General features: G+C 37.7%; 1 protein-coding gene across 1 annotated transcript in view; it reads right to left on the bottom strand.

The window, feature by feature from the left end:
• PTPRD (protein tyrosine phosphatase receptor type D) overlaps window positions 1-27,874 on the bottom strand; it is a 355,891-nt gene that overhangs the window by 103,870 nt on the left and 224,147 nt on the right. The window contains exons 8-14 of the mRNA XM_082074403.1: window positions 27,207-27,788; window positions 14,780-14,913; window positions 13,613-13,757; window positions 9,933-10,238; window positions 8,649-8,842; window positions 6,709-6,735; window positions 4,532-4,649 (exon numbers count right to left, since the gene is read on the bottom strand). Coding sequence (XP_081930529.1) covers window positions 4,532-4,649; window positions 6,709-6,735; window positions 8,649-8,842; window positions 9,933-10,238; window positions 13,613-13,757; window positions 14,780-14,913; window positions 27,207-27,788 — 1,506 coding nt within the window. The remainder of the gene's footprint in view (window positions 1-4,531; window positions 4,650-6,708; window positions 6,736-8,648; window positions 8,843-9,932; window positions 10,239-13,612; window positions 13,758-14,779; window positions 14,914-27,206; window positions 27,789-27,874) is intronic.

Genomic DNA, 27,874 nt, shown 5'->3' with positions numbered 1-27,874 from the left:
TGCCACTGATACCTAGAATGTGGTAAAGGGAAGTCAGACCAACCTTGTCTGCAACAATCATTACTTTTTATCATTTAACTTCCCATATGCAAATCACCTCCACCAGGGGCTGTTTCAGCTTGGAGTGGTAGCACAGTAGGGAATTCAATTTCTTGATTAGCCTGGCTTATCTCATATGATTTAGTTTCCAGCATGGTCTTGGTGCATCTGACCTGGATTTCTTCTGAAGATGACTACATTGGAAGCTCTTCTTCATCTGCATGCCAGATACACTCAAATCCTTAATTGGGACCTGCTGGTCCAAGATGATGATTTGTCTTTCAGAAAAGTTCAGACTGTAAGTTTGCTGAGGACATGCAGTCCAGAGGATCAAATTGGCTCTAATCAAAGGGGCAATCCCATTATACAACTTATATAGTGTACACTTTTGGAGTCCCCATATCAATTGATCTCACTTACTGTTTCTGTTTAATTTGTGTATTTCTATTTATTAATTTATTCATTTATACATATCTATATTTCACTTGTATTTTCATTAATATTTCAATTTCAAAATAGTCTGTTTCTATTACAATGACTGATTTGATAAAGAAGCATATCCATAACTATTTAGTAATTTGGTATTTGTTGTGTACCAATGCCTGGTAGGTCAAGCTACTAGAATAGTCTTGGGAGTAGTAGTGCCATGATAACATAGTCTTCCATGAAGACTAATTAGTTCCATTCACATTCAAAGCCTCCCCACGTCAGTGTAACCGCTGCACTGTGAGCTCTGGTTCCTGTATTTAAACACTTCAATGAATTTTATTACTTATCTTCAGTTCTCAGGCACCCAGCAAATCAGATTCTTATTGTCAGAAGTTCTCACTACCATTCCATAATGAATTAGGAATGAGGGAGGAATGTCATGGACTGAAGATAATTTTGCATTTAATAAGCCCTTTCTTGATTATATCTGTCATAAATCATGACATTGCTTCTAATTGCACATGAATTTTAGCTAGTTTTTACAAAAATTTTTAAAAAATCATTTCTTTTAAATGTCTAGTTCACCTGTATTACTCCCAACAATTCTGTAATTTTTTTCCACAGTTTCTGCTGCGTAAAGAGTATCTCTCTGAATAGTTCTGACTTTTCTTCATTGATTATTATGAGCCTTTATCAAACAAAGCAAAGGTTGTGAAGGCTTTTTGCAGGCCACATTTTTCTCTCCATTTTAACTATTACTGAAACCAATGAAGCATATGAAAGAGAAGAAGAGTCCACACAAACAGAATAAAAACTCCTTCAGCTTTCTAAAGGAGAGACTGCTGGAAGATGTCACTAAATTATTTTTGTGATAAATTGCCTTTTTTTCTTGTGGCAGTCCTCACAGTAGAACTATTTTTAACCTTTGTGGTAACTACAGAGAAATAAAGAAATTACTACTTGCTCTCAATCAGAACAGGGGAACTAATAAAGCTGACTTATCCAATAAAATACCCTGTGATTAATACAGTAGATAACAAGTCACTTTCTTTTTCTTTTTTTTTTTTTTTTTTTTTTAACATGGAGCCTATCTGATTTTGAGAAGTGTATACATTTCCTTTTTGTTAGTACACAACTACTGATAGAGAGAGAATAGCTTTCAGTTAACATTTTCTTTTAGTATGAATACCTATGAAAATTATGGTCTTGTGGGACAAACGGCAGGGTTCTGTGCAGTCCTACATACACCACTATCATGGAATAGCTCTATTTAGAAACAACTTCTGATAGTAATACCTGAATTTGCCATGAGCCCAAATGAAGTGAAACTGCACATGAAAAAATATATTCTCTGATCTAGTGAAGTCCCTCTCTGTTACTACACAGTAAGCTGTCCCTCACACCCCCTTTTGCAACTGCCACTACACTAAACATTTGTAATGGCAGGCCATTAGTAGTAGAAGATCATGCAAATTGCTTTTGCAAATTACCCAAAGTAATTTTTTTTCTGTTAGCTGCTATACAGTATACCAACATCTTAACATAAATTTTCTCTTCTTGGCTGAAATCTGTATTTCAAGAGTGCTGTTCAGCACAGAGAGTAACATCCAAATAATGGACAAGCTCTTGTACTACGAGGTCCTTCAACTACTACCACTCATAAATTAAAGATATGGTTAAATTCTCCATTAAAATTGTATGATATCACTGACTATTAAGTCTTAATTTTTATCAACATCTTTTTTATCACATACTTTGTAACTTCTGCCCCAAGTAATTTAAAATTTTCAAACACTTTGACTTGCAAATGTTTAATAACATTACATCTGATTTCAAAAACAAGGAAAGGAAACAATAAGACAAAACAACACTCTGGAGTGAAAATATTAACCACATTCAGTGACTTCATTAGCAACTGCAGTTACTATACTGTAGGTTCACTTAAATTTGGCAAATCTTTCTTGTCTAAAAATGTAAATGATGTTTTTATATCACTGACTGGACACAGTTACTTATCATCTGAATAACTTATGAATAGCATGCTTCTCCAGTAAACATTTAGACCTTTATTCTCCTTTCATATCTCTTATTAATATAATCTCAGTCATTGTAATACAACTGCACCTGACATAAACCTTTAGACTAGAAAGTCAGACCCTTCATTTGTTTTATTGTAGTGTCTGAATAGCACCTCTTCAGGAAAAAAAGAAAAATCAAATGGAAACTCTTATAGAATAGGAGGGTGTATTTCAGACCTACAAGCCCTCTGAGTGATGTATTCTCATAGGAAGACAGTGAGCTGCAAACTTTTAGTACTGTCTGTATTTGTTGTCTCCTTTTGCAAAAACCTGCATATAAAAAATACTTACAAAAAAAAACCTCAACCACAGCAAGCTGTAACAGCGCATGAAGAAGTGTTCATACAACCCGGAATGTACGAAGGAACAAAATGGTAACTAGCTGTTATCCTACACACTGGGAACAAACATAACTTGTTCACAGGGTGAAGCAAACTGCAAGAACAGTGTAATACATATTACATCTACAGGCATGCCTCTGATTTTCAGCTGCTCTTGAGTCACACAGGGTTTTATGAGACATGGGATTTGTTCATCTTTCTAAAGCAGAAGCATCTGAGATCTTGGAAGAGTGAAACATGAATAGTCAATAAGGACTAAATGCACAGAAGCTTTTAAGTTTTGCAAGCAGGTTTACATAGCCTATATTTATGGCTAGAAACTAACGAAGTCACAATCTATACAATTATGTTTATTTAAATTGGGAACTGACCATTGAAAATAATAATAGATCAAGTTTTCTTTTTCTTGAATCAAATTCAAACGCAAGCAAGAAACATATATCACTTTTTTTTTTTTTTCTTTTTTCCCAGATCATGAGAATTCAGGAAAAAGAACAAGTTGGAGGATAAGTTTCACCATAATTCAAGAATAATGACTAGATGGTACTCTAAAATCTGAAATGAAACTATAGGATGTATCTAGCCACCAAGACTGAGATTTTTCCAAAGATGTCAACGAGACAAGGGTATAGATGTTCCTGGTATTTGTACAAGACATCCTTTACATTCAGTGATTCTTTTGGAAATTGAGTCAATCAGTATAAATACAAACATATGTGCCTTCTGGACTTTATACATTATAATTAACAACACATTGTTATTAAAAGAACTTGTAATGGTGCTAGAAAGGTTTTCATTTGATTGTAACGGAACATCCTTAATGGCTACACCATAAAACCCAGAAAATGAACACCTACAGGACATGAATGCCTGTAGGTGAACAGCACACTAAGGCTGTGGTGGCATCATTTGGTTAAGCTGTGCCAAAGTGAACCATTTAAATTAAAAAAAAAATAAAAAAAATAAATAAATAAAAAAAAAAATCCAAACGTTTGTCCCTCATCTAAAAACAATTCCGTTCACTGCATCAGTGCTAACTGAATCAGCTGAACTGGTCATGCATCCAGACACCCACCATCTAGTACCACCTCTGATCAAATGCAGACTGAACACAGTGGTATGGTGTATTTTGCCCCAGTTTATGCCTCAGCTTGCCACTGAAGCAATATGGGTTTCAGGGTTTCACAGGCTGGACTTTAATTCCATTTTCTAATTCTCCTCTTTAATAATCACATTCTCCTGAGATAAGCTGTTACTGTCATACAGATAGGTTCTTTCAAAGTTCTTACTGACAGGCAGCAGTGTTACTGCTCCCACAAAGATCAGGAAAGTTTTTCAAATATCCTTCTTAGCTCTGAATTTCTATTTTTCAGTCTCCAAGAAGACACAAACCAGAATGGAAAAGCTACTAGAAAGTATAAAGTTAAGTATTACAGTTTGGCTGCATCTTGAACTGAGAAAGGGGAAAAGGGGGGGCACTGTTTCTGTTTTTATCTAAATAAATAAAGGTACAAATAATGAAACAAACTCCTATGGCCTATGAACACTTTATACACAACAGGAGACCTTTAAATAGTAGGAGCAAAACACTAGAAGGAAAAGTCAAAAGATTTATTCAGAGATTAATGGGTATAGGATTATTACCTGCACCAGCAGTAGACACGAGTTTGGGCTTGCTGCGTGCTCCATCACCTTTTGTTGTATAGGCTGTCACAGTGAAGGAGTATGTAGTTTCAGGCTGAAGCCCAGAAATTATCATTTCCTAAGATGAAATAAAGCACGAAGAATTGATTAAAAATAGATTGTTTTCCAGGAAAGCATGGAATCCCCTTCAGATAACCCCTGTATGTTACATACATTTCACACACTTTTGTGCTCCCGGCAGTGACAGCAAGCATTTGAGAGCATCAACAGATTGTGTGTGAAATACTTCATAATGCAAGATGTTTCTCTCACTTAAGCAATCAAAGACAGCACACTTCCAAATAGCATGCCTCAGATAGTTTAAGGCACAAGTGGTGTGAACAGTGAATAAAGCTTTCTGAAATACCTTGTCTGAGGAATACTAGTGATACTGTGAAATGCATGCACATGTAGATTTGAGAAACTCCATTTAACTTAGTAATTTACAGGACATCACTGATATAGTTACAAAATGCCTAGTAAGAAGAGTGTTGCAGTTGTATCCACACTTTCTAATTAATGATGGATAAGCTGAATAAGAAAGCCTTTCTACTTTTACTAAACTTCCATTGCAATCTATGTCAGTGGCTGGATTGTGCATCTAAATATCTCAAAGGACTTAATAAACAATTCACTCTTCAGATCTAAAAGAACTACCTAAAGCACCATTAAAAGTCTGGTCAGAGAAAAAAATCTGATGGGTCTCAAATGACAGCAGCTACAAAACGAGTATAGTAGCTCTTCAGCTAGAAGAAGTGAATGGAGCAAGATAAAACTCTAAGTGTCAAGGAAAGCGCAACATGTGCAAACATGTGCGTGCGGACACATATACAGACACAGAAAGTGAAGGGCCAGCCACCTCACATGAAACAAACTTCCACCATGGCTTATGTAAGGGCAGTCAGAGGAATTTAAGCCTTGAACACTCCTGATATTAATTAATTATATATGCAAATGTAAAAGGACAGTATTTGGAGGCAACTGACTGGTTCAAAGCTCCCAACTCATCAGTTTTCAGTCTGTAACCACTGGACTACTCCTTTTAATTTTCACATGCCTGAACAGATTTACACTAAATTTCACTGCTGCCAGAGAGATGGTACCTTTAGGCATCTAGAATAAGTAGCAGATGTGCAATCACACACCCCTCAAATGCAAAAGCCATAAAAGTTAATATAAAAATTATGGATCATGTTATCCACAATAAATGGGATTTTCAAGATAGTGGGTATAAGCTTAGTACAGATGTGATTAGAATTTGGCATTGTATTTACAGTCAGTTATCAGCAATACAGAAATAACAAAGTAATGATCAGAAATGAGTGGGATAAATAAAATGAAAACACATTAAAAAAACTACAAAAAAACTCCTTCCTTAGACTGTATCTCAGAATTTAATTGACCCTATAGGCCAAAATCAGTAAGACAGACTTCTCATCTTTCATAAGGAAACCGCACCTGATAGTAACAGAATTAAGTTGTAAAGGAAGACAAAACGAAACAATCACCATCCTTTGAACAGTAACGAAGATATTAGCTTCATCTAAAACAAACAGTGCTTCATGGTGTAAGAGATATGATTGCATGTAGTGTTACTCTTTAAAAGTGTGGTTTGGATAGAGCAAACACTACTACTTAGGCATAAATGCTGCAAGACATTTGGCTCTCATACAAAATACATTTATCGAATTACCAAAAAGGAAGCACAAGTGACTTCAACTTTCAGCTACATTAAAAATGTTAACTTAAAATGAATACTGAAAAATCTGACTAATGCTACGCAACTCTGAACCAATTTAGTTTTATTTTTCTAACCTCTTCTTGTAAAAAGGAAATTGTGAGGCAAAATTAGTGACAGCCATCAAAAAGAAAACACAAACCAGTTCTGTACATTTTGGCATCATGCTAAACCTCAGAACAAGCAAGCAACAGTAACTGCCATTCTCCCAATGGGGAAAAAAAAAAAAAGTGCTGTAAGGGAAAAGTCTTTGATGTTAGGAGCATGCATTTGTGCAAATGACCAAAAAAAAAAGAAAAAAAAATAAAATAAAAAGAGGCAACAAGCAAACAAGCAAAAGGAAGAAAAAAATCCCCAACCCAACACACGCTGTTTTTCTAGTCAGTCAAAAACTACTCACATGTTCAGTAGTATCATCATATTCCCACTGATTGAGAGTAAAGAATGTTGGAAGGAAAAACAAAAAAAATGAAGAGATTTGTAGCCTGGTCGAAGTAAAGTTTTTTTCTTAATAGTAAAATAAATATGAAAGATGTCTGGAAAAATAATGTACAATTTGAATTAATGGTGTAGAATTACTCAGAATTTGGTTAATGAAATCAGGCCAGACATTTTTAATTCTACTCCCGCTCTCCCTAAAAAAACAGCCACTTTTCTTTCCTTGAAAGATCAAAGAAGTAATTAATTCTCTTGTATCATGTAGTAATATTTTAGAATAAATTGTAGTAGTAAAAGCTACCAAGGCAGAATTAAAGGCTACCTGGTTTATTTAATTATGTTACTAATTTATATGTTCAAGTTTCATAAATGAATTCAATGCCTTATTTAAATTAACAGCAGGATTTTTCAGTCTTGAAACCTAACTACACTGATCTTTTACAATCAAGGTCCTTGCACAAGCCTTGTTCACATGTATCACAGAAGTGTGACACGCAGGAAGGAGTGGGGGGAGGAGAAAGGGGATGACTATCTGAAGTGAACAAATGGCAAAAAGGCAGGTCAAAGCCAAAGGTGTTAAAAAATAAACAAACAAACAACAAAAAAACAACTTATGTCTTCATGATATTTGGGCTACATTATCTTACTTAGTCATCAGTTTCTGACCTTCTAGTATTTAAAGTTATTTTAAACTACTACCACACAGAGATTAAAAGTTAAAACCTGTGCAAGAAAAGGCAAAACCAAAGCACAGCAGCACCTTCTTTTACATCTCCTCTCTCTTTTACTTTTCCTTTTCCCTTCCCACCTCCTCACTTGTTTCCATCTTTCTCTCCACTGAATATAAGCTGTAAGAACACCATGTTTTGCAAAACAGGCAAGTAAGTACATATAGATAGATACACTGGAAGATAAAACTGCAAGAAAGACCTCCAGGAACAGGGACAATACTTTGAGAACACGGTGATCAGTAAAATGTAGGCACAGAAGACCTGTTCTCCAAAAAGCTATCTGCAGAGCTGAAATTTAGAATTAAGACTGGAAGAAGAAACAAAAGAAGTCAAAACCCATCTCTTTATTCACATAAAATGCTTAATAGGCAAATTTAACTCTTTATCATTTCCAGTCATTCCAGTCATAAACTGAGAGCTAGCAGCCATCAGTGTGCACTTTGGTAACAATTTCAATGTAGGATGATTCGCCCAATACCAGGACCTCTGGCGATCTTCAGTTTTACAGAGCACTAGTGTATCTCAATCAGTAAAATCCTATTTTAGAAGCTTTTTAAACTTCATATGATCAGGCTTTTTTTTCCATCATGCCTCATAATTTACAAAATGGACAGAAAATTTTGTAATATAGGTACCCCACGCCTATTTAAACTAAGCTCCTCATTTTATTGCAGTTATTGATATGAATAACCGTGAGTATAAATACCTTGGAGATTTCTAAAGTTGCACATGGTAGATACAAGCTAATGACAGAAACATTGTAATAATTGGCTAACACAGGTTTCCAATGATTCTAGGTTCACCAGTGAAACAAAGAAATATTGGGTGGGTGGGCCAGGCACTGCACAGTTTGCTACTTTGACTATGACCTGGCTCAGATGTCCCTGATGCTTTAAAACTTGAGAGCACAGGCACAGGGTGAAGTCTCCAGGTTTGAGAGATCCAACAGAATGACACAACATTCAGTTGCACACCTGTGGAGAAAACGGTGCCTACATTTGGCCCAAGAACCTTTAAACATTAAGTATTCTGAAAACAAGTTGTTAAAATAGGGATGAAAAATGTTAACTGGTAGGCTGAAATATAGGAAAAAAGACAATTCTGTATAGCTCTGTGGCACACAAAATGCTTTCACTGTGACCTAGAAAAGAACATAAAATGCCCAAATTACCTGTGCATCAGCCAGCATGATGTCCTTCAGCATCGGCTGACCCTTTGGCTCTCCGTTTTCCATCTTCACGTAGTGGACTTGGTATCCTCGGATCTGACCATGCTGTTTATTGGGCACAGGCGAGCGCCATGACACTTTAACAGCAGTAGAGTTGACAGCCTCTACCTCGACTTTGCGAGGAGGACCACTAGGAACTGGAACAACATCATTGGACAGAAAAGAATTACAGGCACCTGTCCCACCCATGTCCTGATTTTTTTCTTAAAAAGGGCAGACTCACTACATTTTCTTTGGAGAATACAAATTGTTCAATAAATTAAAATGCTCAACCAATCTGCTCTACCTTTCAGTGAAAAGATCAAAAACCATGACTGATGCAAAAAATGGAAGAAAAAAGAGTAGTAGAGAAATAGAAAAACATGTAAAAATGTACAAAAGCCAAGGAAGATGCTTTGAGATTCAAAGCATTATAGTACAAAGAGATATTTTAATCATTGAAATAATAATAATACTACTAATAAAAACACAAAATATTTTAAAAAATTTCCCTTGTATCTGTTTGTTAAATTGTTTCGTGGGTTTTTTTAATACTACAAAAAGGAGGCTGATATTAGGGCTGTCTTCTGTCACTTTCAAGCATGGAAGAAAAAAAAAAATGTGTGGAGCATCAGTTTTCCCAAGATCAAAAAAAAACCTCAGAACAAAAAGAAAAAAAAAAAAGAAAAAAAAAAAGAAAGTACAACATAGAACAAGAAAGTGGTTAAAAAAACCTAACAATCAACCGATCAACAACAACAACAACAACAAAATACCTGGAAAAAAGCTCACTGACGTAACTGTTTAAAAATAACGGTAACTGTAAAATCAAGAGAAAGGCAGAAAGTTTTTCCCAAGAGTTATTTTCATGTTAAAGGAGGACAAAGAAGGATATGTATAAGCTCAAAGGGGCAGTAGATTCATGTCACTCACAAAAAGGTGTTTTCTTTAAAAAAAAAAAAAAAGAAAAAAAAAAAAGAAAAACACCAAAAAAACCCCAAAAAACCACAAAAACAAAGCAAACCAAAAAACCAACCAACCAAAAAAACCAACAAAAAAACCCCTAACCAAAACCAGATATAAAAATGGTGTAAAAAGGACCAGTCTTTGATTGAAAAACTCAAAGGGTGATAACATCTGTTATTTGGGAAAAAAAGAGGAGCAGAAAAAAATACTCTTAGGCTATACAAAAGACAGCAGATCGACAGAGTCATAGAGGCGCGAACTGATGTAGTGGAGGCAACATACCATCTTCATCTGTCCGAATCAATACTGCTAAGCTCTCTGGGCCAGGTCCAACATCAGTGTGGGCAGTCACAGAGATCCGGTACTCAGTCCATTTTTCCAGCTGTTCCAAAAGGTATTGGGTACTGTCCGAGGAAATTCCCAAAATTTCATGGGGCTTGACATCTTCTCCATCAATCTCAATGTACTTGATGGAGTATTCGGTAATAATGCCGTTCTGTTTTTCCACTGGTGGAGGTTTCCAACTTACCAAAATGCTAGTGGAGCTGGGGCTTGTGCAACTAATGTCTTGAGGAGGAGCTGATGGCTCTAATTTCAGTAGTGCATTAAAGGAGGATTTGAGTGAAAGGATAGGAGTGATTGAAAAAAATGAACAAAAGAAAAAAACAGAAATAAATAAAAGATAACCAAATGAAAACAAAAAATAAACAAAAAAAAAGTAGAAACTTAAAAAAACCAAAAGGTCAGATAGTCATACGCACCTTGGCTTATTAACATGAGGAAATTGAAAATGAATAGACCAACTAAATGGTGAAAAAGGATGTAGGGGAAATACATGAAGATGAAACCTCAAAATAATATTACCTACCTGTAATTAAAATTCCTCTTGAAATAAAACAAAAACGTGACACTTCTATGACTACCGATCTACCTTTACAACCATTGCAATTAGTGCAAGCTCCAGTACTTTAAATGACACGTGACATGTATTAACTTACAAATTTGGACACATTCCCTTCAAGTGGGATTACTTTATTTTACTTTTTATAGAAATTTTATAAACTTGCAATAATTGCTAAAAATTGCTTCATAAATTGCTATGTTTGTAGCCTTCTTGCTCTCAAAACTAAAATATTATTTTTTCAGGTTTTTTTTATAACTGAGTCTGCCTGACACAAGTCAACCGTAAATTACGTTTAAATGGAAAGCATTTACTGAAACATTTATTGTAGTCAACATACTAAGAGCATGCAGAAGACAAAGAAAGTCTTACTCAAAGATTTACCTACCAGGAAAAAGTGACAGGCTTGTTGATTCTGACTGTAACTTGTACTTACCCTAGATCGGCTGTCAGTTTTATTTTTTTACCTCCTCTTGGAGACACCTTTGCTAGCAAAGAATTAAATCCTACCAGTAATGTAGGTAACTTCTATAGGAAAAGAAATAAAAATCTATCCCCAAACAATGTGTCAAGAATGCAGGTATTCACTTTACAGAGTTCATAAGCTCAGCACATCAGAATGGTGAGATAGTCTGACTTTGTTTCGTCTCTTGTCAACAGCACTGATCTTCCAGAGCAAAAGTGTTCACCTTCACTGATTTGTACTTGAAGGAGTCTGTTAGCATATTTACCTTTTCCAGGCTCCAGAGCATTTAAGCATGCATGCCATTCCATTGCTTTCAGTGAGGCAACTGCAGTACTGAAAGTTAGGTATGCATTTATGTGCTTAAATGACTTAGCAAAGTCTATGTTTACTAAAGGAGATCATTCAGAGCACTGAAAAAGGAGCCATAGCGCAAATTCACTGGCAGAAGTTGTGGACGTGGACTCCTTTCCTATTTCTGCCTTCTCTCTTGTAAGGAAAACAGAAATTCTTGGTGCAAGATCTTTATGGCACTTTTTTTTTTCTCCCTCCCCATTCTATTTTCTGCCCATTTCTTAAAGGAAAAAAGAAACAAATGGATTTCTGGTACTTATACTAGGCACATCAAACAAAATTAAAGCAACAGAGAAGGTCTGGGACCCTGCTGTGACCTATTGCATTTACACATGTATCTTTTGGTTCCCTACAGGAACTTCTCTTCTACAGGGATCAATGGCTTTCTACTCAGTATGGTACACTGCTCTTCTGAAGGGAAAACAGGAGGGAATCTACCAGCATTTCAACTAACTAGAGGAGGTGGATGGGAAGGGCAGATGAGAATTATCACATTTGGGTATTTTTTCTTAGGCTAATTCAGTAATCAAGTACTCAAAACATGCTGCCCCCCTTCTACCATCAACTTGTGCAGGAAGTAAAATACAAGTAAAATGTCTCTTAAGGATCTTATACGTAAAGAAAAAAATCCCTGTAGCATCTTTCTCAGAAACCAAGATGAAAGGCAACAGCATATTCTGGAGAATACTGCTAATAAACTTATAGAAGTTTATTAATTTTTAATCCATTATACTCTGAAAATGCGAAACACTGCATTTATGTAACTAAGGATAATCTACTTGTGTAACCGATTTTATTAATGCATATACTTTTTCTTTAAATACACTATTTTTGCAGAAAAGATTTTGCAATCTTTCCAGAAAAAAAACAGGGTCTGCTCACTGTAATAAAATGGATTTTCCTACTATCTGAAGACATAAGGCTGAAAACCCATTGTATATTCTTATATTCAAGATGGGAAAAATGGCAATGTCCTTATATATGGAAAATGCACCCTTGGCTCCCAGATGTTTATTTTATTTGCAAAGTTTAAGCAATCTTCACCCAATATAAGAGAATGAGCATTCTAAATAGATGAAATGGCTCCCAGAATAAATTAATAACTCTTTCTTCATCAAATTATTGATTCTGGATTGTTAAAATTAAAAGGTGCCTACAACTGTCTCTAAAATTAGCCTTTTGTTACATAATCTTATTTTATGCTTATTCCAAATGCCTTAGAAATGCTTCAGAAGCACATATAGCTTTGGTTAAAGGTCTACAGCATAGTATCTCCAGTCACACTAATTACTATTAATACGTAATACTAACAAAGAATGCTGGTGCAATCATTATCTCTCATGACAGCAAATTAAAAAGCCTCATGTCAATTAAGAATCTCCGTTTTCTGTTTTGAATAATATTACTTTAAGAAAAGGTCACTTAATTTAAAACAAATACTAACAGAATTGCACTAAGTTCTAAAATAACACAGTTGAATGCAAATAGTCAAGAAAGCATAACTTATCGGTCAAGAGTTGCACTTCTGGGCATCATCCTTGAATATCTGATTTTTTAACTAAGACTCAATTTAAATATTTTAAATTGTACATAAAAATCCCTAACAAACGTTTGCATCTCCTTTGCAGACAAATGTGATAAGTTTCATGACATTGTTTCCATAAGCATCAACTGAGGAAATTATTTTTCTAGCCATGTAGAAAATGACCGGACATCATAAGGAGCCTAGACTAAAAAAAAACTAACTCAAAATCAGAAAAATTAGCTACTACAGAAGAAGGGGTATGAGGAAATATTTGGTACAGTCTGAAATACTCAACCTGACTCACTCCACAAATTAGTTGTACTTCAGGGAGATGCTGCAGGAGCAACCTAGTATTACAGGAAATCTGCAGACTGGGCAGGTGGAATTTCATGGGTGGAAGACTGTTATTAATGTAAATCTATTGCATGATAAAACATTTTATCATATTATAACATAACATAAAATATTATGACAGCATAATATTGTCTCCTCAGACACTGGTTTACAGAGTCTTTTTCTAAAATTATGTAAAAGTCACTCATACATTAGCACACCTACAAAAATGCACATTTTAGGCATTCTTTTGCTGTATTAAGCACCATGAATGCTATATTTTTATTGTTTTGCCTTTTTCTCTGTTGCTGCCTTTCAGCTACCGAGATTAGTCTCTTCAAGAAATACAAGACAAGGGGATAAAGTTAGCAAGGAAAGACACCTACTTGACTGCATGGTTCTGGCTGAGATTTCTGCTGTCGAAGCACCCAGGCCTTGCGGAGAACGTGCAGCTAGACGGAATAAGTACAAGCTGTTTGGCCTCAAGCCTTGCAGGCGATAAGATGTAGTAGGTTCAGTGGAAACCCGTTGCTAAAGATACGTAATAAGAGGATGTCTTGATTAATATTCAGAGACTCTTAATTCCATATGTTGCCTATAGAAGAAATCCTTATATTCTCTTATGATAACCCCATTGAGAAAATAATAAAATTCAATAAAATAAATGAGAATCAAACCAAAACAAAAAATAAATACATTACTTTTGACAAACACCCATTAATAAACAATATTTTTAAAGCCTACAGCTTAATGGGTGATACTCTGAGACAGAAATATTGTTTGAGGGTTACTTCCTCTAAAGTTTATGCATTCACAGCATATGTGTGAAGCTGCCATAAACATAAGCTCAGCTGAAGCACCAGCAATGAGTCAATAATGCAGGAAAAATCAATGAGGCTGACACTCTCTTACTGCCTTCTGAGACTGTCAACTTCCTTTTTTTGTCTGGGACACCCTGCAGTATCATATGGCTCCCTTATCAGAAGAAGGGTGTATTCTAAAGTCCACAGTACTAACATCACAGAGGGCCTCAAACTGTAAATCCTTTAAGGAATAATAGTACAGGCAAAGTCCATAACAGGTTTTTGACTTTAGAAAAAAACTCAACATTTTCTTCTCAAATATTATTGAAAGATTAGAGAAGCTTGAACACTCTCCTACGGGATGGCAAAGAGAAACAAAAATTCTCTAAGGCTGAAAATAGACTTCAAAGTACAAGTAGAAGTGCAAAAAATCTTAAGAATCCATAACATGCCCCAAAACACTTCTACTTCCAAGCCTTTGTAGAGGAACAGGCTTGAAACTGCATGCAGCTTCTGAGGATGACTTGTGAACAACAGCAAAGTTCCACTGGCTGGTAACCATTGACACCTTTTCCTGCTGTTTACACACTCTCAGTCTATCGTTAGGCTGACTGCTGTCTTTAACGAGCTGTTAAACATCCAGACATTCGTACTAAAGAAAGTTACTTATCCAACTATTCTAAACTATTGCAGCATTTTACGTCTGACCCATTAAAGCCTATTTAAAAGATATATAGTCTTTTCACTCACCTCCTCCCCGTGCTCCCCATCTTTGTAAACCAGTTCATAGCTGGAAATAGTATCAGAGCGTGGAGGTGTCCAGGAAAGTAATATGCTCGTTTCAGACTCAGGTTCTGCTTTGAAGTTCAATGGCTGACCAGGCACTAAAGAAAAAGTTGAACAATGTTGCCAATCATTTATTTGGCTAGTTCAACACTTATCTTTCAAACCTTTTGAACTACTATCTGAACATTTACACAATGTTACTTTTATTGAACTTACTGAAGTGAAAAAAATGATTGACTCTACTTTGAAATAAATTAATTTGAGCTTGGAAAAATAATAATAATATATTTAATTCACACATTATGAATTATCAAGAATTTCAAATAAATGCTTTGCAGTGTAAATAATACACATACAACCGAATTACAATTTTACAGAAGCCTAGTGATGAATACCAGCAATCTAATAATGTATGTGTGAAACAGCAAATAAAATACATGTATTTAAGTGTGTCTATGGAGAAATGCTAGCATTACATAAGACTGCCTGGAACAGTCAAGAACAAAGTGTTAAAACCATTACACGCATTTCCAAATCTGAAAATGGTTTGCTAAGCTCATAAATAACTAAGATACTAAACACATCCTGCTCTTTAAGAAGACACATAAATATTTAATGCTTTTGTAACTTGAAGAAGTTATAACCTACTGAAGAGATCTCCAGTAATGTTCTCATTAAGTAACATACTTTTACCTTTTTAATGACTGGTATTTTTATGAAAATAGCTGAATTTCTAGTAACAACGCTTTCTAATTGCAAGAACTAAAAATGCAACTTTGATTCCAACAGTCAAGAACATTTTCTGTTGTTCTGTCCTGTGTAATGGTCACAGAAATTATCCAGACTAAATGTTACCCTCATTTACTTCTCTAAATCTACAGCAAATAATAAGGTTGACTGGGAAAGACAGCAAAATATAACCCTGTCATTGGAATGTATACAGTCATTTCAGCAACCAAGTTCTAAACCACTACTTTTAGTTAATAGTGTTGTTGATAAGGCATGAACATCTTTCACAGCATTTCTAACTTTTCAAGAATAAAATGTGGCATCCTTTTCTTTTTTAAGAAAAAAATATGAGATGCATTTCTTAGCACATACTGAAAACAGGTGTGACAAGTAGGATGTGACAATACTGATCGTTTCACAATCATTTTTCAGGGTAGAATTTTATTTCAACTATATTTCTTTTTGTACAGTAAGACTTAAAACCACCATGGAACAAACAGTAAAAATAATTTGTGATTATAATTTTTATCTTCCCCAGACTTACACAGAATGTCACTCTGAGGATAACACTGCATTTGTGTACACTGGGGTAGGTTTGCTATCTAACCTTTAAACAGACAGATAGCCTATCAGCATGAGCTACATATTCAGTCTCCTGTGTGGATGCTGCAAGTCCATACCATTAACATTTTTTTACTCTTTTTCCCCAAAATGGTACAAAACAGAAAAGGAAAGGTGTAGAAGGATGTTGCATATTTATGAGGGTGTGAGGGTGAACAGAAGACCAAGTCTCTTTACAGGAACCAGAAAGGATAGGAGTAATCAGCTATTTTTCAAAAATATGTCTGTTATATAAAGACCACTTCCTGGGTACAGCAACGTGCAAAAGGGAAAATTCACAAAAGCACAGGCAGCAATTACAGGAAATACAAACGATGTATTTTTGACAGAAATGCTTCTAATTTTATCCTTTTAAAATTGAACAGATTTGAAGTGAAAAGGAACAGGGTGGCATCACTTGGTAATTCCTAACTTTGAAGCAGATTCTGAAATACCACTAGATCAAACTTCAACTCAGTAAATCTATAGCATAGTTGTATAAATGCATTTACTAGGTGAACGTTACAAAATTTTAGTCTAGCTGCTTAAAAACACTCCTGATCAATAACCAGACAATAGCTGCACATTTGCCTCCTTTTGAACATGGCTTGAAGTAGATCTGGAGGCCCAGTGCAGGCTTGCCAGAACTTAACAATAAAATCCGGAGTCTAGGCAGCTATTTGGAAGTGTTTGTTTTTCTACAGGTACTTCCAAATGTACCTCATGAAACTGAGGTGGGTACCTGGCTGTAGGCATTTTGTTTGCTTCACTTGACAAAAAGATAAAAACTGGTAAAACCAAGCTGCAGCAAATAAGATTTGCTTTAATGTGTATCAAAGGACAGGGAAAAAATATTTCAGCAAAGTAACTGAGCAGCAGGTTTGGAGTTGCAAAATCACCTTTGCCTGGTCAATGAAGGTCAAACAGCAGTCAATGTTATTTGTGCCATGCTATCCATCTTCTGTTTGACATCTCTATCAGTGGCCTGGAGGAGACAATGGAGGGCACAGGTTCCATGTTTGCAGATGGCATCAAGCTGTGGGGGACCAGTTGACACACTTGAGGACCAGGTTGCTGTTAAGAGGGAGCCAGAGCTGCGGGAGGAACAGGCTTGTGGTTCCCCTTGAAGTTCAGCAAGTGCTGTCTCAGGAAGGCAGAGCCCTGAAGGGATGCAGGCCAGGGCTGATGGAGTCAGGCACCAGTGTGTGGGACAGCCCTGGGATCCGGCAGACAGCAGTCTGAGCCAGGGACAGACATTTTCCCAGGGAGCAACAAGAGCCAGCTGTGCTTGGGGTGGTGTGAGCAGGAGACAGAACTGATAACCAGGGACTGTCCTCTCTGCACAGTGCCTGTCAGATCACATCTGGGTACTCCATCTGGTTTTGGGCCTCAGCAAGATGGCTCTGGGCTGGGATCCTTGCTGTGTGAAGAGAAGTTGCAGGAATGGGAAGAGGGACAGCTCTGAAAGCACCCAAGAGCATCCCTGGCACTGAGAGGAGGGATGGAGGAGACAAAGCTGGGCTCTTCACAGTGGTGCAGAAGGGAGGATGAGAGGCAGCAGCACAAACTCAGGCTTCAGGTAAGGAGAGGCCTTTTGCCCACGAGGACAGTGTAGCAGTAGGGATGAGGCCCAGGGAGGTTGGACTGTATCCAGCCTTGGGGGGTTTTATGCCTCAGCTGGGAGAAGTCCTGAGCAGCCTGGTCGGACCCCTGGCTGAGACTGCTCCAAGTGAAAGCTGGGGCTGGACGTCCCCAGAAGATCATCCTGCCAGCCTGAATTGTCCTCTGATGCTGTGATCTGTGCTTAACATATGGATACATGAATTGTATAACACAGCAGAAAGTAATACTAAATGACTAGTCAAGTGACCCATGTGAAAGCTGGTATAATCCATTATGATAAATATGGTAGCAGATAGAGAACAAAGGGTATTTCCTGTCTCTCTGCATGTTTTAAGACACTCATCCTCCGAGAATTCCTTTATAAAAAACCCACCTTTATGGCCTAAGTTTGCAATTCTCTACTATTTTATAAAACAAGTTGATGGTTAATGGGACTTTCCATAAAGTTGTTTGTCAAAATAATATCTTGCTGCAAAATCTAGTCTCCCCTCACATTTTTATACCACAGTTAGGTGACTCTGAAAACACTGACAGAAGAACGCGGTGAAAGGGAAATCTATATCCCTCCAAACAGATAGAGAAGATGGAGAGAAAGAAAACAAAACCAAAACCAACAACGAATTAACAGAAATTAAACAAATTGCATTGCTGATAAACTTTGGTAGGGAACCCAATGCCTTAAGCCAAAGGAAAAATACCAGAAAATAAAGGGGAACAATAACTTTTAAACTATTTAGGATTTATGCCTAGAACAAACAACGTCTGTTCAAAAAAATCTTCAGTGGTACATGAGAACTAAGCCAAGCCGAAGACAGTGACAGAAGGTGCTGGTATCCTTCAGAGATGGAAAAACCCTAGGGAAACTGAAGAGTCTATGTAAGTGGACTTTATACTCTTGCTGAAGTGTATTTAATTTCACAGATCAAATTTAACTTTCTGTATTAATGCTGTATATAGTCAGCTCACTGAATGAGGTTTTTTTGCATGATCATTCTCTCAATTTTCTTTTCTGCCTTTACTGCTTTGAGGTCAATGTGGTCTACAAACATACACTAAAACCCGTAACTTCCCTATGCACCAAGTATACTCCTTATTTCTTGCTTGTAAACATGATGTAACTTGCAGTAACAAAACAAAGAACAAAGTCCAAAATTGGTCTTTTCAAAACTTCATACCAAGTTCTACACTTTTGCTTGCCTAGTCCTCCACAAATACAGATTGCTGGACCTTGTCCTGCATATGTGGTTCTATGTCCATCCCTGACTGAAGTGCCAGAAGAGAATCATAAAATGGGACCTCAAATCTGAAAAGCATTTTAGTTCTGTACACAGGTCCCTAGATGACTGAGGTAACCAGAAAAACTCTAGGGCTGTGCTCGGTTTGCCAGTGATGCTGGAAGCAGAGAAAAGTCTCTAGGCTAGAAAGGGCCCCATTACATTGTTAGGGTAAAATCCATACCTAAAGCAGAACTCAATCAGTTTAATTATTAATCTGTTTTTCAGAGGACAATAGACTGATGGAGAGAACTTACAGTCGTTTGGGAACTGAAAGGGACTAAGTGTTCATGCTTCTGCTTGTTCTGGAAGAAATATGAAGGTTTACAGCAAAGCTCTCACAATAGAAGAGTTAATGGGCTCCAGAGTTTTTTTTTCTGCAAAGCAATACTTGTACTTTTTGAAATACCAAATTCTCATGCAATATAATTACTAAATCAAATGTGTAATGTGACTTCACCACTTCCCTGGGCAGCCTGTTCCAATGCCTGACAACCCTTTCTGTGAAGAATTTTTCCCTCATATGCAATCTAAACCTCCCCTGGCACAACATGAGGCCATTTCTTCTTGTCCTATCACTTGTTACTTGGGAGAAGAGACCAACACCTGCCTCGTTTCAGGTAGTTGTAGACAGCAATAAGGGCGCCCCTAAGCCTCCTTTTCTCCAGGCTAAACAACCCCAATTCCCTCAGCCGCTCCTCACAGGACTTGTGCTCCAGGCCCCACACCAGCATCGTTGCCCTTCTCTGAACACTCTCCAGTATCTCAATGTCTCCCCTGTAGTGATGGCCCAAAACTGAACACAGGATTTGAGGTGGGGCCTCACCAGTGCTGAGTACAGTGTCACAATCACTTCTCTAGTCCTGCTGGCCACACTATTCCTGATACAAGCCAGGATGCTGTTGGCCTTTTTGGCCATCTGGGCACACTGCTGGCTCATGTTCAGACAGCTGTCAATCAACACCCCCTGCTCCTTTTCCACCAGGCAGCTTTCCAGCCACTCTTCCCCGAGCCTGTAGCACTGCCTGGGGTTGTTGTGACCCAAGTGCAGGAGCCAGCACTTGGCCTTGTTGAAACTCATACTATTGGTCTCAGCCCAATGATCCAGCTGGTCCAGATCCCTCTGTATAGCCCTTCCTACCCTCCAGCAGAGCAACACTGCCACTCAATTTGGTGTTGTCTGCAAGCTTACTGAGGTTGCACTCGATCCTCTCTTCTGCTAGAGATAACAAAAAGAATTGGACACCATACTGAGCCCTGGGGAACACCACTCATGAGTGGCCAACAAATGGATTTGACTCTATTCACCACAACCCTTTGGGCACGGCTATCCAGCCAGTTCTTTACCCAGTGAAGAGTATGCCCATCCATACCATGAGCTGCCAGTTTCTCCAGGAGAATGTTGTGGGAAGCAGTGTCAAAGGCTTTACTAAAGCCAAAGAACACATCCAGAGTCTTTCCCTCATCCACCAAGTGGGTCACCTTGTCACAGAACGAGATCAGGTTGGTCAAGCAGGACCGACCCTTCATAAACTCATGCTGACTGGAATCCATTACCTGCTTGTCCTGTATTTGCCATGTGATGGCACTCGAGATGATCTGTTCCATAATCTTCCCTGGGACTGAGGTCAGACTGACCGGCCTATAATTCCCTAGATCCTCCTTCTGGCCCTTCTTGTAGATGGGAGTCATGTTTGCCAGCTTCCAGTAAACTGGGACCTCCCTAGTTAGCCAGGACTGCTGATAAATAATGGAAAGTTGCTTGGTGAGCATCTCTAGCAGCTTCCTCAGCACCTAACCCCATAGACTTGTGCATGTCTAAGTGGTGAAGTAGATTGTTAACCATTTCTCCTAGGATTATTGGGGCTTCATTCTGCTCCCTATCTTTGTCTTCCAGCTTAGGGGTCTGGGTACCCAGAGCACAACTGGTCTTACTGTTAAAGACTGAGGCAAAGAAGGCAGTAAGTACTTCAGCTCTTTCCTTATCCTCTGTCACTATTTTCTTTTGCATCTACCAAAGGATGAAGATTCTCCATAGGCCTCCTTTTGTTGCTCATGTATTTATAGAAATGATTTTTGTTGCCTTTCACAGCAGCAGCCAGATCAGCTATAGCTGGGCTTTGGCCGTTCTAATTTTCTCCTTACATAACTTTGCAACATCCTTGTAGTCCTCTTGAGTAGCCTGACCCTTCTTCTAAAGGTCATAAAGTTTCTTTTTTTTTTTTTTTTCCTGAGTTCTAGCCAAAGCTCTCTGTTCAGCTAGTCTTCTTTGCCACTGGTTCCTCTTTTGGCACATAGAAGTGCTCCTGCACCTCTAAGACTTCCTACTTGAAAAATGTCCAGTGTCCCTCGGCTCTTTTGCCCCTCAGAGCTGCCTCCCAAAGGACTCTGTGAATTAGCCTTCTAAACAGGCCAAAGCCTGCCCTCTGGAAGTCTAAGGTAGAAGTTCTGCTGCACCCCATCCTCACTTCTCCAGAAGGAGAAAACTCAGTCATTTCATGATCGCTATGCCCAAGATGGCTCCCAACCATCACACCATGCCCAAGTTCTCTTTTTGCAAACACCAGGTCCAGTGAGCAACTTCCTTAGTTGACTCCTGAGCAGCTGTGTCAGGATGTTGTCTTCCACACACTCTACTAACTATATGTGCATCCTGTTCTTCCTCTGTCTTTCTCCTAAAACAGAAATAACCTCTTCAAATGAGTCTGAACATAGCTGATGCTTGCAGTTCTGCAGTATCAAATGCAGAACCACAGTACTCAAAATAATAAACTATCATACACTTTAAATATCCAAAAAGTGTAGCACATTTTGTAAAAAATAGCCAGAAATCTTTAAATCACTTTCTCAAAATAATATGCGTAACTGACACTGAAGAAGCCCACAGAATAATGTAAACATGTTGGTCAGTCTTAAGGACAGATTCTGTATAGAGCTGTCTGAATGAGTAGAGAACATAGTGAAGAGATGAATTATCCAGAGTAATTCTGCTTATACTCTGTTTCTACAGTGTAGCAGTAGAGTTGTCTTTAAATTATCTGAAGATGCATTCTTCTATAGTTAATTTCGGTAACAAAAGTAATGTGTGCATTTCCAGCACTCATCCATGTATTTGCAAAAATCAGAACTCTGGACTAAAAAAAAATCAGAGTAGGAAAAAAAAAAATCCATATCAATACCCTAATTTTGTGTTCTAATCAGAAGAAAAGAGAGGGAGATTAAAAGCCAAAAAAGTCATTACATGAGGGTAAGATCCTAAATATTGGTGTCATCACGTTAGTATCTTAATGAAGTAAATACAGAGACTGGCACACTTAATTTAAGTATGCTTTGAGAGCAGAGGTTTTATTCAAAAGCTGAAATATTCTTTCCTACATGACCAGAAATGTTCCTTTAAGGAGAATTTTGTCACTTAAAAACCATTATGCACTCCACCTCAGCTCCAAATTATTCTCCTTCCAGCTGTCCCCTTGCAACATGGTTGAGTTTTCAGCTGCATGGTCTCAGCCCTTCCCTTGGGGAAGTCCATTACTGTGAAAAGATTCACTGGGAGACTACTACTGTGGCAGTTCAGAGACAACAGGCTTCCCATTGATGTGTTCAGGAAAACATTTGCGATGTGTGCCTGAGTAGCCAGCTTGATATAACACAGAACTGTTTTCCCTTGCTAAAGACTCCCTTCCTCTGAATTTCTAATCTTCTTTTGTAATAAGAACTCCAGAATCATTAACTCATTTCACTTAAGCTAAGGCTCCATCTATGTGCCCTGAAAGTTAGATACCTGACCTTCTCATTACTGTCCTTGTCCATATGTTCAAAAGATTACCCTTTAGTAATTTTAATAATCCTTAGTCTTCAAACACTGCCATTCCTTGGTTTAAAATTAACAATGTGTTTTATATTTATAAATATATTTATATTTACAAGCACACATACATTTCCCAGAATATTTTTTATCTTTCTCCAATAATCTGCTACCCAATAGATCTTGTGTATTTCTCCCTCTTCCATCTTTCTACCAAGCTGAGAATGAAAACAGGATTCTCTGAATTCTCAGCAGCTATCCTGTCTTTGCACATTAAAAACAAAACCAAAACAAAACAAAACCCAGACATTCAGTTTAAAGCTCAAGAATTTTCCTGGTACACACAAGTTTAAGTATGTTGCTCAGAGAGTATGTGTGCTTCTGACTGGTTTAAGTTAAGAAAGTTATATGAGATGATACATAAGAAGTATGTCCTGGGCAGCTACATGGGGACAAACCAAAAGAGATTTTGTTTTCTAGTGAAGTAAAGGACACAAAGTGTGACACTAAAGCTTATACCAATACTTATTTTTTCTAAAATTTACTGTAAGTGAATTCACCTAAATAATGCATTGGTCCTGACTCTATCCTCAGCAGAATCAAATCCTTTGATCCAAAATTCAGAATAAGGTCTTTCTTAGGTGTAGCTTTTAAAATTTACCCTCCTTTATTGAAAAAATTCAGCTCTATGCCTGTTTTCTGATAAAACTTAATTTCTAAAAATGGTGTCTTTACAATAAAGTAAATACTGGTAAAAGCAACTGGGCAACAGGACATGGCTTTTCATTGAAATACTTAAGCAGAATACTGAAACACAAAACTGAAAATAAACCTTTTTTTTTTTTACTGTTTAGTTGTCTGAAAAATACTTCCTTCTCTTTCGCTCAAACTATATGTTCCTCATAAATATTTGAATTAGAAACCTAATTTTTCAGCAGAGTTTTGGCTGACCTGCAAGGCAAGAAACGACTCATGCAGCCATTTCAAAAGAACAATTCTGCTGTATTAAGAAACCGAAGAGGCTTGTAAAGAGGCTCATAAACAGGCTTTTTAAAAACGAATTTTTCATATTTTATAATCTCTCTCCAAATATCAGAATACACATACGGGAAGAAAGCTTTGAAGGAAACCAAGCAAACAGAACCTGCAACTCACAGCTGTCAATCAGATTTTGTTGTATAAATCATAATGGTTAAGGTACATATTTACAACAACGATAGGCTTATTTGTTTCAAAAAGGAAAACAAAACAAAACAAAACACCCCCCCCCCAAAAAAAAAGAAAATAAAAAAGTAATCACCATCCCCTTCCGTTTTTGTTCTTCTAAATATGTTTCCGTCAAATCAATTTCTACTGTTTTTAAATGGCACTTTATAATTCACTATATTTATTTGGATGAGTTTCAGTTTGAGAGGGACTTAAACCAAAACAATCATATTCAGGTCTAGATTACAGCAAATCTGGAAGAGAAGGGCAAGAACTGCATTATATTCTGCAGTGTTTACTGAAAAGAAACTTCTGGCTAGAAAGATGGGAAAATATTTGTTTTTAAATATACCCTGAACTGGGGAACTGCACTAGACTTTCTTAGCTATTTTTCTCTTTTATGACTTTAAATGTTTATATTTCAAGGACAAGTATCAGTGCTTAAAAATGTCCCCTGTATGCCACATTTTTGGTTTTCTTTTTTATTTTTAACATAGTCACCAATAAACAACGTCAAATCAACTCTGTTACAAAATTGAAAATGTGTATTAAGAATCCCTTTTGGACTGTAAATGTTGCCATAATTTCTTCAGGTTACAACAGTAGTTGGAAACAGACGGGCATGCTTAGTGGCAAGTTCTAAAAGGCTTTAATAAATAGAGCTTTTCTGAAGTGACTTCAGCAAGTAGTGTAACTTGGGCTGTCCATTTGAGCCTCAGTGCTCATTATTTCAACTGTTTCATCCATCCTTGGGGAAGCTACTAACAAACTTTTGCTAATCTAAAAGGTTTATGGTTCTAAGTGAAAACACAGATGAAGAGTTCACTAAACCTTCTTCAAAAAGCTTTTTGCTCTGTATTCAAAAAGAAGTCAGATGTCAGTATAAAAACAAGTCCCTGGAAAAGGTTGCAACTGCCAAAATTAAACTACGGGGTACGTATTCACATTTGCATGTGCATACAGACACATTTTAATGTACCACTATAAGGTCTAAAAAGTTAAGTTAGTAAATTCTCAGCTGAGATGCTGCAAAAAGGCATCACCTAGACCTTTGTGTAACACAATACTTAGAAAGGTTCCAGGACAATATCTCAACTTCTCTTCTTTATTAAATGAATATTGGTAAAATGAAGAAGTAAAAAGTGGATCAAACATAACTGCCTTCAGTCACATGTTGGAGATATGTTTTTTTAAGAATTTGCGGGATCCCAGATTCTCCAACAAGAAACTTGGTACTAAAAAATTTAAGTAGTATTATATAATATTTCTAGGCAATCACTGACCTATAGTAGTATTTGATACAGTCTTCTCTAAACTGCTAGACAGAGGGAGCTTTTATTTCTTATTGCTACAATAAAACACTTTCTGCAGTGTAGCTCCACCAGAGCTTCTCACTTTTGATTTCATAAAATTTCTCTGCAATGTTTTGCACTATGCTTGCTTGTCCTTCACTAATAAAACTGACTCATGGACCTAAAACTCCTGTACAGAAACCAAACAACCTAACTGCAAATGTAAAACAAGAATACAGTGACCCTGCAGTATGCACTTTCTCGGGCAGGCTGGACTCGATTTGTAAATTCAAAGTGTACAGAACTGTTTACTTGAACCTACACAAAGTTTTGTTGTTACTATAATGCTTTTATCACAGTATCACAGTATCACAGTATGTTTGGGATTGGAAGGGACCTCAAAAGATCATCTAGTCCAATCCCCCTGCTGGAGCAGGAACGCCTAGGTGAGGTCGCACAGGAACATGTCCTGGCGGGTTTTGAATGTCTCCAGAGAAGGAGACTCCACAACCTCCCTGGGCAGCCTGTGCCAGTGCTCTGTCACCCTCACTGAGAAGAAGTTTTTTTCTCAAATTTAAGTGGAACCTCTTGTGTTCCAGCTTGATCCCATTACCCCTTGTCCTATCATTGTTTGCCACTGAGAAGAGCCTGGCTCCATCCTCATGGCACTCACCCTTTATATATTTATAAACATTAATAAGGTCACCCCTCAGTCTCCTCTTCTACAAACTAAAGAGACCCAGCTCCCTCAGCGTTTCTTCATAAGGGAGATGTTCCACTCCCTTAATCATCTTTGTTGCCCTACGCTGGACCCTCTCCAGCAGTTCCCTGTCCTTCTTGAACTGAGTGGCCCAGAACTGGACACAATATTCCAGATGGGGTCTCACCAAGGCGGAGTAGAGGGGAAGGAGGACCTCTTTTGATCTACTAACCACCCCCCTTGTAATACACCCCAGGATGCCATTGGCCTTCCTGGCCACAAGGGCACAGTGCCTGCTCATGGTCATCCTGCTGTCCACCAGGACCCCCAGGTCCCTTTCCCCTACACTGCTCTCTAATATGTAATCTCCTGACCTATACTGGAACCTGGGGTTGTTCCTGCCCAGATGCAGGACTCTACATTTGCCCTTGTTAAACTTCATCAGGTTATTCCCCGCCCAACTCTCTGGCCTGTCCAGGTCCCGCTGGATGGCAGCACAGCCTTCTGGTGTGTCAGCCACTCCTTCCAGCTTAGTGTCATCAGCAAACTTGCTGATAGTACACTCTATTCCCTCGTCTAAATCGTTAATGAATATATTGAATAATACTGGCCCCAGTACTGACCCCTGAGGCACTCCACTAGATACTGGCCTCCAACTAGACTCCGCACCATTGACTACCACTATGTTTTCATATGTTTTCAGAATCTTAGCAACTATTTGCATATACATGCAGTACACATACATTTTAAATTTCCAAATGCAAGATTCACTAGAGTAATGTAGCATAAGAGAACCACAAGCCACCTAAACAAAACCCACCAACACAGGTAACTTCCCAAAGAAAGTTGTGACGAACTACTTGACAAACACTTTTGGTGCACAGAGCACTTCCAAATAGCAGTCATATCATTTGCCTGCCTCCAGGCTGGAGGTATCACCGAGACCACAGTAAATGTATTGAGATTCATAACAAAGAAATGAAAATCTGAGGGGATGATTTCAGTTCTTCAATGATAACTGGCACTGTGGAATTGAGAAAAAGGTTATCTAAAAAAGCTCTCTGAATAAACTGGTTATCCTTGAAAGGAAGTAGTTTTCAACATTTTAAGCTCAAATTCTCTCTCTGCAAAATTTATGCATGTATTTACATTGCTAGCTTACCTCCTGTTTGGGTGATGACTTGAATGTCACTAGAAAGTGGTCCATCCCCAACAGAAGTAAAAGCAAGAACCTTCACGGAGTATGTTTTTTGAGGTACCAGGTTTCCAATAGTGGTAATGTGGCTGTCAGCCACATTGTGTTTCATCCAACTGTTGACATGTTGAGTGGGTTCCATGGTGTAATAAACTCTGTAACCTTGTATTTGTCCATTGGGTTCCTCGGGTTCTTCCCACTGTACCAAAATGGTGGTAGAGCTCAACATACGGGCCTGCACATTGCGTGGTGCACTTGAAGGTGCTTGCTCTGAAGTCCTTGTTGACACAGGCTCACTGGGTGGTCCTCGCCCAATGTTATTTACAGCAACTACCCGAAATTCATATTCTGAATATGGGCTTAGGCCAGCCACACTATAGCGTGTTGTGGCCACACCATCAATTTCTTTATATGGCTCCTCAGAGTTTTTAGGTTTGTGTTGGATTATGTAGTAAGAAACTGGCTCAGGGTTTCCAGAATCCCAAGTCAATGTTATGCTTGTCGCTGTGCTTTCTGTCACCACAGGTGTTCCAGGAGGTTTGGGTAAGGCTAAAGAGAAACGTCAAAAATTACAGTTAGGTCTGTGTAACAGTAGACATTAATTATTACAATAAGCAGCTTAAAAACAAAACAAA

This window comes from Streptopelia decaocto (genome assembly GCF_964273445.1).
Source record: "Streptopelia decaocto genome assembly, chromosome: Z".
Lineage (NCBI taxonomy): Eukaryota > Metazoa > Chordata > Aves > Columbiformes > Columbidae > Streptopelia > Streptopelia decaocto.
The sequence above is the reverse complement of the archived record's forward strand: the minus strand, read 5'-3'. Positions and strand labels throughout refer to the sequence as shown.